Source organism: Gymnoscopelus microlampas (genome assembly GCF_963454915.1).
Source record: "Gymnoscopelus microlampas genome assembly, chromosome: 10".
Lineage (NCBI taxonomy): Eukaryota > Metazoa > Chordata > Actinopteri > Myctophiformes > Myctophidae > Gymnoscopelus > Gymnoscopelus microlampas.
In genome coordinates, this window is record NC_139947.1 from 26469758 (window position 1) to 26489153 (window position 19396).

Here is a 19396-nt window from a genome sequence, read left to right on the forward strand (position 1 = left end):
GGTTAACTTCTTATATGCCAAAACTGTAGGTCTTTATGCTGTTCGTTCACAGTGTCTCGTGTGTGTGTGTGTGTGTGTGTGTGTGTGTGTGTGTGTGTGTGTGTGTGTGTGTGTGTGTGTGTGTGTGTGTGTGTGTGTGTGTGTGTGTGTGTGTGTGTGTGTGTGTGTGTGTGTGTGTGTGTGTGTGTGTGTGTGTGTGTGTGTGTGTGTGTTTAGGAAGTGATGGCAGTGCTGACCGAGCTACATCACTACTACTTCCCATTCCAACAGATGAACGGGCCCGTCCTCCTCCTCCTCCTCCACCACCCCTGAACCTCCACACAGCACCACCACCACCTTCCCCACCCCCCACCCACCCACCAGTGGTGTAAAGTAACTAAGTACATTTACTTAAGTAACATTTTGAGGTGTTTTTTACTTTACTGGAGTATTTCCAATTGTCTATACTTTTACTTCTACTCCACTACATCTCAGAGGCAAATATTGTACTTTTAGTCCACTACAATTATTTGAAAACTTTAGTCACTTTGTAGATCTAGATATATTACATTATAAAACACACATTAACAACCTTAGCCCTATTTTATACCTAGGCTATTTGAAAACAGCACCTCTACAAGCTCACAACGCGTCGCATCGCGACGCGTTGTGAGCTTGTAGATCTGCTATTTTCAAACATTTTTGTACTTTTACTTTTGGTACTTTAAGTACATTTTGACACCAATACTTTTGTACTTTTTACTAAATTTTGAATTCCAGAGTTTCACTTGTAACAAGAGTTCTTCTACATTGCAGTATTGATACTTTTACTCAAGTAAAAACATCTGATTACTTTTTCCACCACTGACCCCCCACCCCTCCTTCTGCCCTTCCTCCACAGCACCCCCCCCACCCCCCCCCCCCACCCCGGTCTCTCCATCCTTCCAGACCTCTCTCTCTCTCTCTCTCTCTCTCTCCCGCTCTTCTTTTCATCCGTCTCTTCTTGTCTCCGCCCCCCCCTGGCCCCTCCCCCCTCATGGCGTTGAACCTGTGCGGGCGTTCGCTAGACTCTCCCTGCACGCTGGCGCTGCTGGTGGGCTTCCAGTTCGCCTTCGTGCTCTACTTCTCCCTGGGGGGCTTCCGGGGCCTGGTGTCCGTGCTGGTCCACAGCGCCGAGCCCGAGGTGGACTACACGCGGCCCCACGACGTCTACACCAACCTCAGCCGCGTGGGGGCGCTGATGCTGGCTCCGCCTCCGCGCGACGCCGGCGGCACCGGACCGCCCGGCAGCGGACCCCCGCTGAGGCTCTGCCCGATGCCCTCCCCACTGCTGGGTCAGTGTAAGAGAGACAGGGTTCCCACTAGAGATGCGCGAATAGGGTTTATCGTCACCCGAATCCGCATATACAGATGTGCCATTTCAAAACTTCAAATGTCCTGCCATCGGCAAGACAGTAAATTTTCAGGGGATTCCCAGGGCAATAAGAGGGACAAAGAAGGGCATTTAAAATGCTGAATTGTTTTGATGATCACTGCTTTTATGATGCTAATTAATTTGAGCAACTGGTCAAGGACCTCTTCAAATCACCTTTCGCCTCATAATGAGTCTGACACCTTCTTCAACACACATTCTTTTGTTCTCATGTATATGGATGTCTGTTGAAGGGAAAAACGGGGGTGTGTAGTGACAACTTCTTTTCAGGGGCAAAACAGTGCATTTTTAAGGGCAGAAAAGGGAGGAGAAAAAAAGCATTTTCAGGGCATTTTCAGGGAAAGAACAGTAACGTGTGAAGTTTTGAAGTGGCACATCTGTACATGTTCATTATCCACCCGCCATCCAACCGCGGTTGATTATACCACCCTATTTCTAGATCCGCACCAACCACATCAAATTATTATTATTGTCCTCACGTTAGTTTTCAACAATGTTACTCACCACTGTCTGTCGCGATGTAGTGACTGTATACAATCCATATCTATGGTAACAACAAGACGGAGCAAATGAAGCTTCGTTTATTTTACTTTCGCTTTTAACTTGGCAACAAAGCGAAACTTATAACATTTGTTGCAGAGAGCGTGATGCCAGGCAGAGGAAGAGAGATGAAGAACTGTCCATATACCTTATACCATGTCTGCATTTTATAAGCGACTTTTGGGGTAATTTGGCACTTGTTTTGGGCTTGTTTTCATAGACCTTGCTGCTTATTTCTCTCGCAAAATATGGCAACACTGGCTGGAGCCGGTGCAAAGACCCCTTAACGTGCAGTAGGCGGCTAATTTGTGCCTGATGTAAAATTACGTAATATTAAAATACTACAAACGCAAGCACGGCAAGATTTCGTGCTTTTTAAAAGCTATAATAGGCCTATAGATTGATATCATTAATGTAATTCCCACATTTGTTCACCCGTGGTTTATCCAATATTAATCCATTATTATATTTGATTGACCCAAATCCACCTAAACTGCGATTAACTGCGGCAACCGCGGCTAAAACCGCGACCCGCGCATCTCTAGTTCCCACGGTCATGAAATTCCTGGAAATATTTTGAAATTATAAAAACTTTTTTTTCCAGGACTGGAAAAGATTTGAAATGAATCAAATGTTTTGAAAATCTTTGGCTATCGTGTCTGTCGGGTGGAAACCTCATATGTCCAGGATTCAAATTCTAAAATGGCAAAAGTAGCAGATCTACAAGCTGTGTGTATAGTATATAGTGCAGGGGTCTTCATCAAGGGGTCTGGGACCCCTAAGGGGTCCTCAGAGTTACTACAGGGGGGGCCGCCAAATCTGTGTGTGATAGGATTTTTATTTTTTTTACATTGACCACTTGAACCCTGGCATCCCTTTTCTGAGGAGAACCTTAGCCAAAAATAGCAGATCTACAAGCGCGAGGCGTTGGGGGGTGCAAGTGGGAAGCAGATCAAACAAGAGAACAACAAAAAGGCCAAACAAGTTATCTACATATTTACACTAGTACCTGAGATAAGAAATATGACGAAGGTGCCTGAGCATAGCAGCAATACATACTGTGCATGATATACTTATGGATGTTAAGGTGCTTAGAGAGAAAAAAAATCACACCCTGTGTGAAGGTAGCGGCGCCTTTGATACATTTTGTCATCGATATGTGTTTATAATGTGTTTATAGCCATGTGTCACGTGAAGCTTGACCAATCACTTTGTTGACGGGTCTGACCAATCAGAGCGTTGACGGGTCTGACCAGTCAGAGCGTTGACGGGTCTGACCAATCAGAGCGTTGACGGGTCTGACCAATCAGAGCATTGACGGGTCTGACCAATCAGAGCGTTGACGGGTCTGACCAATCAGAGCGTTGACGGGTCTGACCAATCAGAACGTTGACGGGTCTGACCAATCAGAGCGTTGACGGGTCTGACCAATCAGAACGTTGACGGACCTGACCAATCAGAACCTTGGCGGGCCTGACCAATCAGAACGTTGACGGACCTGACCAATCAGAACCTTGGCGAGCCTGACCAATCAGAACGTTGACGCAAAAGCCAGGTATAGAGGGCTAATATCCGCTCTATACCTAAAGGTATAGAGCGGCTAGCGCCGCTAAAAAGAGAAAAGCACAATAAAAAATCAATGCGTTATACATGGGATTAAGGTGCAAAAAGTCAGTGCGTGTCAACCTTATAATCCACATAAGGTGGACTGACCCTGGTATAATCCGCAAGTAGTTCCATGAGGGAGAGCACAAAAAGAAAGTCACTTGTACCTGGTGTAATCCACAGGTGTGTTGCCATGCAAATGAATTGCCATGCAAATGAATAGAAGGTACCGAGGTACGTGTCGCAGTATCTGCGTTGTTTTGAACTGATTTGTAAAACCGTGCACATACACACACAGGACGGAAAGGAGCGCTTCTCTTACCTTGCCATATTAAAAAACTAAATTGCAAACGGTAATACATCCATGGAACGGTACAGTGAATATTGTAAATACAACATTGCCGGCAGTGATACTGATACATGCGGTCCTAGGTGTGTGTTTATCGAGTATTTTACCATGGGACTCAGCCAATCAGAATCAAGGACTGGAACTATCCGTCTTAGAAATACTGTATACAGAAAAGGGCAGAGTGAGTGATTGTATAACTGGGTGTATGTATCGTATACCCCACTGCTGTTGGCCTGACACAGGCCAGATGAATGATTTAGATCAGTGGTTCTCAACCTGTGGCCACATGATTTTGGGGGGGTCCCCAGGTGACAGTGAAGTGACAATTTAAGGACTTTTAAGACCTTTTTAAAACCTGAAAAGAAAAGAAAAGAAAAAAGACCATTACTGCATCAAAAGTAATCAACAAACTATACTAAAAAACTGGTCAAACATTGGCCAAATTGTCAAATTATATAAGAAAGCAAAAAGGTGTTACATACATTTTCACCCCTTTATCCGTATTGTATATGTTGGCTATTCAAAAATAGCAGATATACAAGCTCACAGTGCGGCACAAAAGCTTGTATATCTGCTATTTTTGAACATTTTCGAAACATCTTGAAAGTGTTAGAAGAATTTTGTAGAATTTTTCATTTTTTAACACTTCTCTTCTGGGGGTCCCTGGCACAAAATATTTTCAGATAGGGGGTCCGCAACCAAATGTATATCAATTTAGGGCTCCATGGCATGAAAACCACTGATATAGATGATTCCCTTTCCTTTTCTTAACCCACTAAGACCTGGACATTTTTAGACTTGAGCTAAAAAGCATTATTTTACACTTTGGGCTGTTCAAAAATAGCAGATATACAAGCTCATAGCGCGGCACCGAGTGCCGCGCTATGAGCTTGTAGATCTGCTATTTTTGAAAAAAAGTGAAAATGTGTGCAAATCTTGAATATATATATTTTTAAAGCAAACATTTTTAACTCAAATCGTTGCTTCTGGGGGTCCCTGGAACAAAATATTTTGATGGGGTTCCGCGGCCAAATACATATAATTTTGGGGGTCCTTGACATGAAAAAGATTGAGCACCACTAATATAGAAACATTCGTTTTTCAGAATACTGAGATTTAGGAGACATGTAGAATCGGCTTCAGGTCTCAATGGGTTAACACTCTCCTGTCTCTCCTCCAGTCGGTCCCGTGTCCGTCCACCTCAACTCTCCTCTGTCCCTGGAGGAGATCAGACAGAGGAACCCCCTGGTGTCTCTGGGGGGTCACTACAGCCCGCCGGACTGTGAGCCCCGCCACCACACGGCCATCGTGGTGCCCTACCGCAACCGCTCCACGCACCTCCGCGCCCTCCTCTACCACCTCCACCCCTTCCTGCAGAGACAGCAGATCCACTACAGCATCTACATCGTACAGCAGGTCTCGCTGTGTGTGTGTGTGTGTGTGTGTGTGTGTGTTGATTTCGTCGACTAAAACTATGACGAAAAATGTGGGTCGACTACCTTTTTTCACTGACGAAAACTAAATAAAAACCATAGACTGTATGAATGAGATGGACAAAGCCACTCCCCTGCTTTCTACAGACCGAAAATGAAGCCGATTGTTCCAAGACGCCTGATTATGGATTCCACCAACGCTCCAGGATTTAGACCCGCCTTACCTGTCTGATTGGCTCCCTGGCAGGCATAGTTTTACTGAGGTTAGGGTTAGGGTTAGGGTTAGGTTTAGGCATAGTCTTACTGAGGTTAGGGTTAGGGTTAGGGTTAGGTTTAGGCATAGTCTTACTGAGGTTAGGGTTAGGGTTAGGGTTAGGTTTAGGCATAGTTTTACTGAGGTTAGGGTTAGGGTTAAGGTTAGGTATAGGCATAGTAGCAAAAACGAGAACTGTCAATCACAGCGACTACTGACCAATCACAGCGGGTTTGCCAGGACGCGGCGTGGGTTTCATAATAACGCTTCCAAGACTGTAGGTCCGCCATCTTTCAATATCGCGTCATATCCTGCAGAATGAGACCAGACCATTATTGGTTGTGTAGCTTGTCAATCAAGAGCGGGGGCGGGGAATGAATGCTATTGGTTGTGTAGCTTGTCAATCAAATCATCCCGCCCCTCCTAGAGAATAGCCTACTTTATCGTCAATTTTAAAATAAATGGGACCATAATTTAGCAAAACGCACATCATGATGATTGAAAGGAGACTTTAAACTAGCGACTGGAAGCATATAGAATTTATGACAATTTTTATTACGGTAAGAAAATCTAGTCTAAAGTTTGTCAAAAAAACCATTCACTTGCGTTAAAATAAATTCTTTCTGATACCGCAGGTCGGCGCAGGGTAAAACAGCGCCACTCTGGCCATTCATAAGCTTCTGTGTTGGGCTCATTGTAAATATCCAAGACTTGCACCTTGATAAAAACAAATAAAAACTAAGCTACAGTATGATGACTAAACATATTGACAACTTTTACTTTGACAACTAAAAGACAAGTCATTTTATGTTTGGTTGCGCTCGGGTGTTGCGCTCTGAAAAAAGCAGATCTACAAGCTCACAACGCGTCGCGCTGCGACGCGTTGTGAGCTTGTAGATCGGCTATTTTCAACACGCAACCAGGTGTAAAATCAGCCATTACGAAAAACACATTTTAGTCGACTAAATAAACTGTGGATTTAGTCGACTAAAACTAGACACAAACTAAAACATTAAAGATGACTAAAATATGACTAAAACTAAACAGAATTGTATTCAAAAGACTATGACTAAAACTAAATCTAAATTTGCTGTCAACATCAACACTGGTGTGTGTGTGTGTGTGTGTGTACTGTATGTGTTCTGCATTGTCTGCCTTTATCCGATCGGAACTGGTGTCCGTTTTAGTTTTTTTCATTGTCTTTTTTTTCCATTTTCTCCCAATATACAGTAGTTAAGCCATTAAGATATTAACCCATTAAACCCGGGAACTCCGTGTCATTTTAGATTTCTTTGGCTTTTCAAAAATCTTGAACATTTTTGCAAATCTTTGAATATATATTTTTTAAAGTGAACATTTGTAACTCAAATCTTTGCTTCTGGTGGGGGTCCCTGGAACAAAATATTTTTTTTGAAATTTTATTTTGAAACTGACATTTGTAGAATCCCCAGAAGCAAAGATTTGAGTTAAAAATGTTCGCTTTAAAAATATATACTGTATATATTCAAAGACTTGCAAAAATGTCCAAGATTATTCAAAAGAAATAGCAGATGTACAAGCTCGTAGCGCGGCTATGTGTGGCCACCATGGCCACCTATGCAACTCTTCCATGGTGCGGCGATGTGTAAACCACCTCCCTCTGGCTCTTCTTGCAGTGGGGCAACAGTACTTTCAACCGGGCCAAGCTGCTGAACGTTGGGGTGCGAGAAGCCCTGAGAGACGAGGACTGGAGCTGTATCTTTCTGCATGACGTGGACCTGCTACCAGAGAACGACCACAACACCTACACCTGCCACAAGCAGTTCCCCACACACCTGTCTGTGGCCATGGACAAGTTCAGATACAGGTTAGAGAGAGGTGTGGTGTGTGTGTGTGTGTGTGTGTGTGTGTGTGTGTGTGTGCAGGGACGTGCACAGATAGACTCTAGGTGGTGCTAGAGCACCTGCCCTTTGCCCTCTTGACCAGAAGGGCCCTTTTTTCCCAGTTTACAGCAGGGGTCTTCAACAGGGGGTCCGGGACCCCTAGGGGGTCCTCAGAGTTACTACAGGGGGTCCGCCAAATCTTTATGTAATATGATTTTTCTTTTTACCATAACCACTAGAAACCTAGCATCCCTTTTCTGAGGAGAACTTTAGCCTAAAATAGCAGATCTACAAGCCCACAACGCCTCGCGCTGCGAGGCGTTGTGGGCTTGTAGATCGGCTATTTTTCGGCTATAAGAGGTATAGGTGTAGAGGGAAAAAAGAGCAGACCAAGTAAACAAACTTGAGCACCTGCCCCTCAAAATGTCTGCACGCCTGTGTGTGTGTGTGTGTGTGTGTGTGTGTGTCTGGACGAATGTGGGTTTATTTTCTTAGCTAATATTCTGTTTATTACTTTCTCAATTTAAAGGTAGGGTAAGTGATTTTCTTTGGCTAAAATAAGAGTTAATTAAATAGCTCTAAATTCTGATAGTACTCATTGCTACTGGAGTGTTTGTTCAGTAACAGGTGTCTCTGGGTCTCATCAGCTCTTTATCAAACAGAAAACGCATTTTCAATTCGGGATACCAATTTTATCCAATCAGGATAGAGAACTCAGTCAGGTTACAGTTTAAACAAGTGAAATTGGAAGTGATGACACGAATAAATGAGCACTGAGCAGCACTGAGCTCTATAGCAATGATTCCGGATTCCGAATATAGAGCTTTAACCTTTTAACATAAAGCTTTTTGTTTAAATCAAAAAATATCACTTACCCTACCTTTAATCAAATAATTCTTTGTTTTTTGTTTTCAATTAATCAAAACCAAAAATATAATCAACAAAATCGATTAGTCTTATTAAAGGAGGAGTTCACCCAAAAAATGATTTATTTTCTATCAATTGCACACCCCATGAAGCCTTGAATACATGGATTTATTTTGTTTTTTGTCGCATTCCTAAGCCAATAATTTGATGACCGGCTGTATTTCCGGTAGGAGACCCAAATAATCTACTTTGTGTATCCTATCGGATACATTGGCCGGTAGGAGACAGGAATCAAATTATTAGCTTAGGAATGCGACAAAAACACAAATAAATCCATGGATTCAAGGCTTCATGGGGTGTGCAATTGATAGAAAATAAGTCATTTTTTGGGTGAACTACTCCTTTAACCAATTAAGCCCTATTTTATACTTTGTCGTACAAGGGTGAAGTGCAGCTATAGATCGGCAATATTTGCTTTGTATTTTTTTTAAGGATTTTTTTAATATATGTTTTTTTGATTAAAATTGTTACATTTTTATAATGGAATGTTTAAATTGATTACTTAGTAGATGAACTGTTGCAGCCCTACGTGGGGGGAGCAGGTACAGCAGCCAGGTAGTCATGTGTGCGCTCTTGTGGGTCGTTCCAGGTTGCCGTACCCGCAGTATTTCGGGGGCGTGTCTGCAGTGACCCCAGAGCAGTACATGAAGATGAACGGCTTTCCCAACCACTACTGGGGCTGGGGCGGCGAGGACGATGACATCGCCGCGCGGTAAGGGGGGAAGCCAGGGACCGGGCTGGGGGGCCAGGGGGGCCGCAGGGGGGCCGCCACCCTGTGCATGACCATACTGCATCATGCATGAGTGCGGCTGCAGGCAGGAGGCAGTGTGAGAACTACTCACTGCAGTTCACACTGTGGCAGTCGGTGTCTTGGTTCTTGTTTTATTATAGTAGTACTCAGTGGTGGAAAAAACATTTATTTACTTAAGTAAAAGTATCAATACTGCAATGTAGAAACACAGTAAAAGTCTGGTAATCAAAATTTACTTGATTAAAAGTACAAAAGTATTGGCATCAAAATATACTCATTATGCAGAATGTCCCCGTTTCAAAAGGTATCATTATGTATAAAATGTATTTGAAAATAGCAGATATACAAGCTTGTAAATCGTCTATTTTGAAATAGCCAAAGTTTAAATGAAGTGGTTAATGTATGTTTTGTAATAATAATTCCAATCTACAAACTAACTAACTATAGTAACTAAAGTTTTCAAATAATTGTAGTGGAGTAAAAGTACAATATTTGCCTCTTAGATGTAGTGGAGTAAAAGCATTGAACATTGGAAATGTACTTTGAGTACAGTACTTGAGTAAATGTACTTAGTTACTTCACACTGGTAGTACTGACCGGCTACAGCCCACAGGAAGGCGGAGTTGGACAGTTCAGCCCCGCCCACACCTAGATCGTCACCCAAGAGTTCCGACAGAGATCCTTGATATTGATAAGATAGATAATGACACGCCTCACCAATAGTACAAAATGTCCTACGATTGATCAGTGTTGCCAAATCTTGCACTAGTGTGCTGCTGTCACAGTCACAGGTCTCAAACAAAGATAATTTGAGAATCTGATTTGTCTGGATTTTTTTTCTATTTTGGTGTCAGAATGTTTGGCACATACGTATGTGGCTTGTGAAGAATGAGTCCATTATGTACTTCAGGGACCATGGGGGCAAAGAACTGAGTTAGGGTTAGCCTGTGTTATTGTTCGGCCCCTCAGCCAAAAGTACACCTTGCGTATGTCACTGATCACATGACCTCAATCAATTATCCAGTTCTAGGCATCATAGAAGGGGGGGCTTTCTTCTTATTTCCACACAGCAGCTATAAGGTGTATTAAAGACATAGTTCAATGTTGAAAATGAGTGGTATTCCCCTCCAAGCGAGTTTTGTGTTGAGGGACTATCATTTTTGTTGTTGGAAACTAGTGCTGCAGACCGTCTCCTCGGGCTATGGGATGGACATTACGCTGTCTGGGAGATGGGGTCCAGAAGCTGTGCCCTGTTCTTCAAAGGGATGATTTAGGGCAGACAAAGCGTTTGATCTGCAACCACAACGCAGTGGTCTGAGAGTGAAAGTGTCCCACTTGATTAAACTGGAAGAGATGCTGAAGTGCATTTATATCTGAATGACATTGATCAAAGCTTCTGAAGCAACAAATGAAATAATGGTTTGATCTTTTTTTTTTTTTTTTACACAATCATGCTGTTGTTTGTTTTGCATGGGTGTGGAAGAAGAATGCTTGTGAAACAGCTCTATTCATAAGCATATACGAGAGGAATGCAGCGTACAATATACAACAATGACATCTGCAGGACAGAGGAAGTGAGGAGGCAGAAACTTTAGCCATTGGAATGTGTATTGGAATCAGTCCAACGGATCTAATCCTTGCGTCCTCGCTCTGTTTTGGAATGTGGATTTGGTTTCTCCCATCGTCTCGTGACCTCAGCGTGTGCTGCTTCGTTGTGGTACTATAGGGTGAAGTTGCCTTTAGGGAGCGACATGGAGGCTGAGTTCAAATCAGAATCCCATCTTTTGAATATGATTTTTTTTTTTTTTTTTTTACTCGTAACACACTTTGTGCTACTACTCCTACAGACTTTGTCCAAAACTCACAGAAATCGGTGCACATTATCTCTGGGGTCATGTGATCAAGATGTATATGTTTGATTCCAAATGGCTATGAGCACAGTTTCCCAGGTTTTTTCGGTGGACTATTACTATACCCCTTATTTTACACTTTGGCTATTCAAAAATAGCAGATATACAAGCTCATAGCGCGGCAGCGAGTGCCGCGCTATGAGCTTGTAGATCTGCTATTTTTGAAAAATCGTGAAAAACATTTGTAACTGTCAAATGTAAACAGATTTTGTATTTTCAAAATTGTGCGTTTTTTGGGCGGATTTTGTTAGTTTTTTTTCCGTGTTTTGGTTACTTTATTTTGGTTTTAGGGTTAGAGTTAGGTTATTTAATTCTTATTTTTGCCTGATTTTACCGATTTATTATCAAAAAAAATGTTTTTATTTTTTTTAGAAGTGGGGGGTATGAAATCACGGATCTGTGTGAGTGAGGGTGTCGCGTCGTACGCACAGTGAATGGCCGTGACGCCCCTGCAGTTTCCGGGCCCTGGCTAGGGCAACCCGGTCTGGCGGAAGACCCGTGCTCCTCGGAGCACACTTTTCTATAGTTTAACCTCATTCACCCAGGGGAGGTTCGCTGAGCACGGATGCTCTTTTTTCAGCAGCTTATCTCGAAATAGATCCTTTTTTCAAAGCGACCACGTTGGCATGAAATAGTAGTGTAATGTTACTTCCTTCCTTCACAGGTGTATCCAAGTGGTTGCTAGTTACGGCTCTCTTCCATTCAGGTCAAACAGAGTCAAGGTGCTGCTAATGTGCATGTTGGCTCACTGGAAACGAAAGTCTCTGCTACATTAATCCATTGAGACCTGAAGCCGATTCTCCTAAATCTCAACAGTATTCTGAAAAACGTATGTTCAGTGGTGCTCAATCTTTTTCATGTCAAGGATCCCCAAAATGATATGTATTTGGCCGCTGACCCCAATCAAAATATGTTGTTCCAGGGACCCCCCAGAAGCAAAGATGTGAGTTAAAAATGTTTGCTTTAAAATAATATATATTCAAAGATTTGCACACATTTTCACGATTTTTGAATAGCTAAAGTGTAAAATAATTATTTTTAGCTCAAATGAAAAAGTGACTTAATGGGTTAATCCATCAAGACCGGGAACGCATCTGTGTGTCATTTTTTGTATTTCTTTGGCTATAAAAAAAAATAGCAGATATACAAGCTCATAGGAGCTCGTATATCGCTACGAGCTTGTAGATCTGGAATTTCTTTTTTGAAGAATCGTGAAAATGTGTGCAAATCTTTGAATATAATAACTTTTTTTTAACTCATATCTTTGCTTCTGGGGATTCGACAAATGTCTTCTAAATACTAACCTCTCTTTTTTTAAACTTATGTATAATATCAGTACCCCCAAAATGATATGTATTTGTCCGCGGACCCCCCCCCATCTCAAACTATTTTGTTCCAGGGACCCCTGGAACAAAAGCAAAGATTTGAGCTAAAATGTATAAGGTATATATATATATTCAAAGATTTGCACACATTTACACGATTTGTTTAAACAATAGCAGATCTACAAGCTCATAGCGCGGCACTCGTGCAGCACTATGAGCTTGTATATCTGCTATTTTTGAATAGTCGAAGAAATCTAAAAATGGCACAGATGCGTTCCCGGTCTAAATGGGTTAATGTGGAACAAAGACTTCATCAGTGTCATTGATACTGTAGCACCTGTGAAGCGCGTAACAGTACACTGCTGTATCATGCCAGTATGGCAACTGGGGAAAGTGTCAGTTGCACATGTGGGGTGTCATAGCCTCATCTTTGTGCAGCCTGGCAGGCTGACGAGTATACACGTGTCAGCGTCTAAAGCAGGGGTCTTCAACGTTTTTAGCCCAAGGACCCCCTAGCTGAGAGAGAGATGAAGCAGGGACCCCCCACTATATTGTATAAAATTGTGTTTCAGATTCAACTTTTTTTGTTTACTTGGTCTGCTCTTTTTCCCCCTCTACACCGATAGCTCTTTGCCAAAAATAGCCGATCTACAAGCTCACAACGCCTCGCAGCGCGAGGCGTTGTGAGCTTGTAGATCGGCTATTTTTGGCTAAAGTTCTCCTCAGAAAAGGGATGCTAGGGTTCAAGTGGTTAAGGAAAAAAAAAAAAACATCACACAAAGATTTGGCGGACCCCCTGTAGTAACTCTGAGGACCCCCTAGGGGTCCCGGACCCCTGTTGAAGACCCCTGGTCTAAAGCAGTGGTTCTCAACCTGTGGGTCGGGGGTCCCCAGATGACAGTCTGAAGTGACAATTTAAGGCCTTTTAAGACCTTTTTAATACTAAGAAAGAAAAGGATAAAAAAAGGCTGCATCGAAAGTACTCAACAAACTATACTATAAAAACTCATCAAACATTGGCTAAATTATATAAGAAAGAGGCAGAAATTGTGAAAAATGTAGATCTGCTATTTTCAAAAGATTTGTTTACATTTGAAAACTTGTGAAAATGGGACATTTACTTTTGGTACTTTAAATACATTTTGATACCAATACTTTTTGTACTTTCACTCAAGTAAATTTTGAATTCCGGACTTTTACTTGTAACAGATTGTTTCTACTGTATATAGCAGTATTGATACTTTTACTTAAGTAAAAAAAAATGAGTACATTTTCCACCACTGATCATACTGTAATATCCCATTTCCCATTTCAGCTTTTCATTTTTCCCCTTGATACATACTTTTCTGTTCTCAACTTAGTTGTGCTTGTTTGTTTGCTTTTGGTGTCATAACCTCATCATCTTTCATGCCATCTCCCTTTCCACTGTCATGGGCTCTGTCTTCTGAAGAGGGCTCAGTGAGTAACGACAATGTACTGTTCTGTTAGGGCTGGGCAATATATGGACAACATCAGATATCACTATATTGTGACGATAATATAAGAAGGCGTGAGTGATTAAAACCAGGCAAAGAACACCTTTGCCATGTCATGATCCCAGGCAATATCTAGTCTCATATCACAATATCCATATATCGATATATTGCTCAGCCCTACTGTTTGTATGTACATGTACTGTATGTAGGTAGGTAGGTAGGTAGGTAGGTAGCAGTGTTGATTTTGACAGCAAATATTGATTTCGTTTTAGTCGTAGTCTTTTAAATAAAATTCCATTTAGTTTTATTCATCTGAAATATTTTAGTTTTTGTCTAGTTTTAGTCGACTAAATATCATCAGATTATAGTCGACTAAATCTACAGTTGATTAAGTCGACTATAATGTATTTTGGCGGTGCCTTGATGGCGTCGTAATGGCAGATTTTACACTTGGTTGCATGCTGAAAATAGCAGATCTACAAGCTCACAACACGTCGACGCGTTGTGAGCTTGTAGATCTGCTATTTTCTGAGTGCAACACCCGAGCGCAACCAACCATAAAATGACTTGTCTTTTAGTTCTACTGGATCTCTTCTCCACTAGTCCCTCACTAACATTTTAGTCTAGTTTTTATTTGTTGACGAAATCGTCAATACAGTATATTTAGTCATAATTTTAGTCATCATAGCTTAGTTTTTATTTATTTTTTATTTCGTTTTCGTCAGTGAAAAAAGGTAGTCGACGAACATCTTTTGTCATAGTTTTAATCGACGAAATCAACACTGGTATGTAGGTATGCAAGTATGCACAGTATACTGTACAGCTATGTAGATATGTATTTATGTATTTGTATGTACAGTATGTATGTATATGTACTGTATGTACTATATATACTGTATGTAGGTAAGTATGTATTTATGTATGTACTGTACGCATGTAGGTATGTAATATACCTACGTACTATGTAGCTATGTATGTATGTATGTATGTAGTAGGCTACTAACACTGCAGAGACTGGGCTGGGCTGCCTATGGTTGGAACGTAATGTCCTGTCTGTGCTCTGGTTCCCTCTCTCTCCACTCTCCTGCAGTGTATAAATGCAGGTCTGGTGTGAGAAACCCACCGGACGCAGTACAAACACACACATTTTAACCACACACAGCCTGGCCTCCCTGTTGTGGGCGTGGCAGTATAGGCAAAGATTTCCCCCAAATTCCCAAAAATATTGAAAATAGCAGATCTACAAGTTCGCAACATGTTCATGAGGTGCCGTGAGCTTGTACATTCGCCATTTTTCGCAATTCATCTTACAACGAAGTATATAGGGCGCAGCACATGTAATCAGGTGAAGCAGCACATCCTGTTACGCGAACAGCGTTTTCCTATCGCCTCGCAGTAGTGGGGGGGGCAGGGGCGCCACGGCCATTCACTGTGCGTACGACGCGACACCCTCACTCTCACAGATCTGTGATTTCATACCCCCCACTTTTTGAAAAAATGAAAAATAAAAACATTTTTTTTTATTATAAATCGGTAAAATCAGGCAAAAATAAGAATTAAATAACCTAACCCTAACACCGAAATAAAGTAACCAAAACACGAAAAAAAAAACTAACAAAATCCGCCCAAAAAACACAAAAATTTGAAAATACAACATTTGTTTACATTTGACAGTTACAAATGTTTATCACGATTTTTCAAAAATAGCAGATCTACAAGCTCATAGCGCGGCACTCGGTGCCGCGCTATGAGCTTGTATATCTGCTATTTTTGAAAGTGTAAAATAAGGGGTATAGTAATAGTCCACCGAAAGTCCATCCCTCCCACCTTCTGAGAGCCTGTGACGTCCCTGCGGACAACGGAATGCACGCTTATGAGAAACAACACAAATAAAACCTGGCGAAACAGTTGCGTGCATTAGCGCAAGATGAGGATAAAGGAAACATTCAGTCTAAATGTCCAGTTTGCTAATTCACAACTGGTAACTACTTCTACTACTACTTTTGTATTTGAAACTTTACATTTCTCTAAATATTATGAACTTTCACGACAGCCTAAGTACAAATATCATTTATGAAAAGGCTACTATAGGCTACAGTGAAGTCGGACTGAATGACTGAAACGGCTTTAGTCCTTGGGAAACCACAAACCTACGTAGGCCTACATCTAAATGAGTTGCCATATTTACTTACAAATTCCTTACATTACAAATCCTTATAAGCTATATATTTCTGGGATGCATAGTAGCTGAAACTCCACAAGATATTCCTCTACATTTTCGCTCCTGTTACTATGGCTAGCCCACTCTTTTTGCGCACAGTATTTACGACTTATAATATCTAATATACAAGCATAATTGGTGACATGTTCTGATGTACTGATGATGATGATGACGGGAGTATTTCATTGACTTCCTATTGAGCCAGAGTCCAGATTGTTTCTACTGTTATGGATTGGTTCCCAATAATAACTGATTTAACTGTTCTCTGTGTTGCTCAGAGTGCGTCTGTCTGGCATGAAGATAGTGCGCCCCCCTGTGGCCATTGGGCATTATAAAATGATCAAACATAAAGGAGACCGAGGCAATGAGCAGAACCCACACAGGTAAACACACACGCACGCACGCACGCACGCACGCACGCACGCACGCACGCACGCACGCACGCACACGTGCGCTGGTATTACTATAGTTGTGAGGTCATTGAATGTTTAGGACGGCAATTTTAAAAATGCCATTTGCCTTTTTTTTGGGGCCCGAGTTATACTTTAGTTATGTGTCGCACACCTTAAAAAGCTCACATTGTGTCACAGCGTTGTGAGCTTGCAGATCTGCTATTTTCTCTGTGTAAAAATAGAAATCATTTATCATTAAACAACAATTTATGTTCTAAGCACCAGAAAAAGTGTCCTCACAATGTCTATTTCTCAAATTCTATGTGTGGGGACATTTAGTACACACACACACACACACACACACACACACACACACACACACACACACACACACACACACACACACACACACACACACACACACACACACACACACACACACACACACACACACACACACACACACAACCCCTCTCTTTAACCTGTTAAAAACGGGAAAGTATATGTCATTTTAGATTTTTGTGTCGGCTATTCAAAGACAGCAGATATACAAGCTCACTTTTTTTTTGATCTCCTCATTTAGAAGGCATTTGTAGAATGGACCTCAGGTCTTAATGGGTTTTAACCCATTGAGACCTGAAGCCGATTCTACATGTCTCCTAAATCTCAACAGTATTCTGAAAAACGTATGTTTCTATATCAGTGGTGCTCAATCTTTTTCATGTCAAGGACCCCCAAAATTATATGCATTTGGCCGCGGACCCCCATCAAAATATCTTGTTTCCAGGGACCCCCAGAAGCAAATATTTGAGTTAAAACTGTTCGCTTTAAAAATATATATATTCAAAGATTTGCACACATTTTCACAATTTTTGAATAGCCCAAAGTGTAAAATAATGCTTTTTAGCTCAAATCAAAAAATGACACAGTTCCAGGTCTTAATGGGTTAAAACGTATAATAATATCCCTCCGTTCCGTTGTGAAGGTTCGACCTCCTGAAGAGGACGCGGCTCAACTGGCGTTCGGACGGCTTCAACTCGCTGACGTACGAGCTGCTGTCCAAGGAGCTGCAGCCGCTCTACACCAACCTGACCGTGGACATCGGAGACGACCCCCACCTGCCCCAGAGGAAGCTGCACCCGCTTCACAACAAAGCCCCCCCCTCCTCCCCCACTGCTCCCCCCAAACAGAAGGCGGGGGGGGGAGGAGGAGTTAAGGAAACGCGAGAGAACAAAGCGTCCGTGGCGGCAAACAACGTGAGTATGGTCAGCTCGCCGGTCCGCGGTGAAACAAACGACGTCCTCCGACATCCCGCCACGTCTAGGAGATCGAATCAGACGGCGGTGGAGAAGCCGGGGGGCGTGGTCAAGTAGGGGATGAGACGACGTTATAAAAAAAAACGATGAACAAGCTTTGCGTCTCGTTCCGGGTGCAACTAGTGGCTTTTTCTCTCTGTTCGGCACAGATCTGAAATTCAAAATGGCGGACAGTGGTGTGTATAGCGCAGGAGAATCTTGAGCTTTTTTAATTTTAATGGCCCGCCGGGTTTGATATTCATGAGGCCACGTCGGACCCCCGTTTGATATCTTTTTATTTATTTTTTATCTATGGGACCCCAAACTACACTGTAAAATCCTCAGTGCTTAATTTAACTCTGAGAGTGTACCAAGTGGAACCAAATGGAACCCGTGTTGTACACTCTCAGAGTTAACAGACCCCCGTAAGGGTCCAAGTGGACCTCTGGTGGTGTCCCCGGTGGACCTCATGTTGAGAACCAAGCGGTATAACGGATTCCTGCTGCTTTGCTAACGTAGAGCAGTGCTATAAAGGTTTATGTAGGTTAAGGACAAAACGGTCAAAGAGGGAAGGCCCACTTTTAGCCCACAAAGAATGCCATCTAATCCACGAACACCTTCTGATATAAACTGCTCCTGGAGTCGTGGTCGATCCGCTGATCACGTCACCGTCGCTGTGACGTCGTCACTGTATTTGGACCAGTATACGGTGACACAGACTGGGTCATTATCCCTGTACCGTTCCGGGAACAAACTGAGTAAATAAAACTCTCAAGGGTCGAGTACAGTACAGTACATGAATCTGTCCTGTTTTCCAGACATCGTGTCAAGTCGTACAGTTCTGTCTGGTGTGCCCCCAGACGATCACAGATCTCCCGCTTACTGATAACGTTGTCCGGTTACTATAGGGGCTCTCACGATTTATGACATTTTACACGACGATTAATTGTCACACAAATAATTGCAATTATCGATTTGGATTTTCGTTTTTGTCGTTGAACACTGTTGAGCATATGAGTGAAAATTACTTTTCTGTTTGGCCTTTTTTAGGCTTTGAAGTTGCACAGGTGCAGATATGACAAAGATATGCTAAATAATATGACAAAATATACAAAGAAATGACATGCCATATTTAATAACTTTATACCCCATTAATAGTGGAAATAGCAGATCTACAAGCTCACAACGCATCGCGATGCGATGCGTTGTGAGCTTGTAGATCTGCTATTTCCACAACTTTTTGATTTTTTTTCTTAACTATATGAACATTTTTCAACACGATTTTGACGTTAATGCGAAAAGTAATTGCATTCATCTCAAATAATTGCGATCAGACGATTATGTAATAAATGCGACAGGCCTAACTGGTGACTTTTTAATTCCAGTGAATGGACACGGGGCGGAAAATAACAGCTTCATATGGGATGGTGTCAGGATTGTAGTTTTCAAAGTCGTAGGTTTGTTTGAGCTGATTTGTCTCTGCCGTCAAGTCCCAAGTAGGCCTGTCCCCGACTAAGGATTTGTTTAGTCTAATCTAATTGGCGACTAATTGGCAATAGTCGACTGGCAGTCGACTAATGCAAAAAACAAAACGAAAAAAAAAAAGAAGCTTTTTTTTCTTTCTTTTTTTTGTCCAAAGGGCCAAGT

The 19396-nt window shown here is 42.0% G+C and overlaps 1 protein-coding gene across 1 annotated transcript; it reads left to right on the top strand.

Annotated features, from left to right (window-relative positions):
* Nucleotides 1–1015: 1015 nt before the first annotated feature.
* On the top strand, nucleotides 1016–17827 carry b4galt3 (UDP-Gal:betaGlcNAc beta 1,4- galactosyltransferase, polypeptide 3; the record flags this gene model as incomplete). Its single annotated transcript, XM_084070043.1, has 6 exons — nucleotides 1016–1313; nucleotides 5086–5321; nucleotides 7247–7437; nucleotides 8970–9092; nucleotides 16341–16445; nucleotides 17440–17827. The coding sequence occupies 6 exons, from the start codon at nucleotides 1016–1018 to the stop codon at nucleotides 17825–17827; spliced, it is 1341 nt and encodes a 446-aa protein (XP_083926169.1).
* Between the last annotated feature and the right edge of the window lie 1569 nt (nucleotides 17828–19396).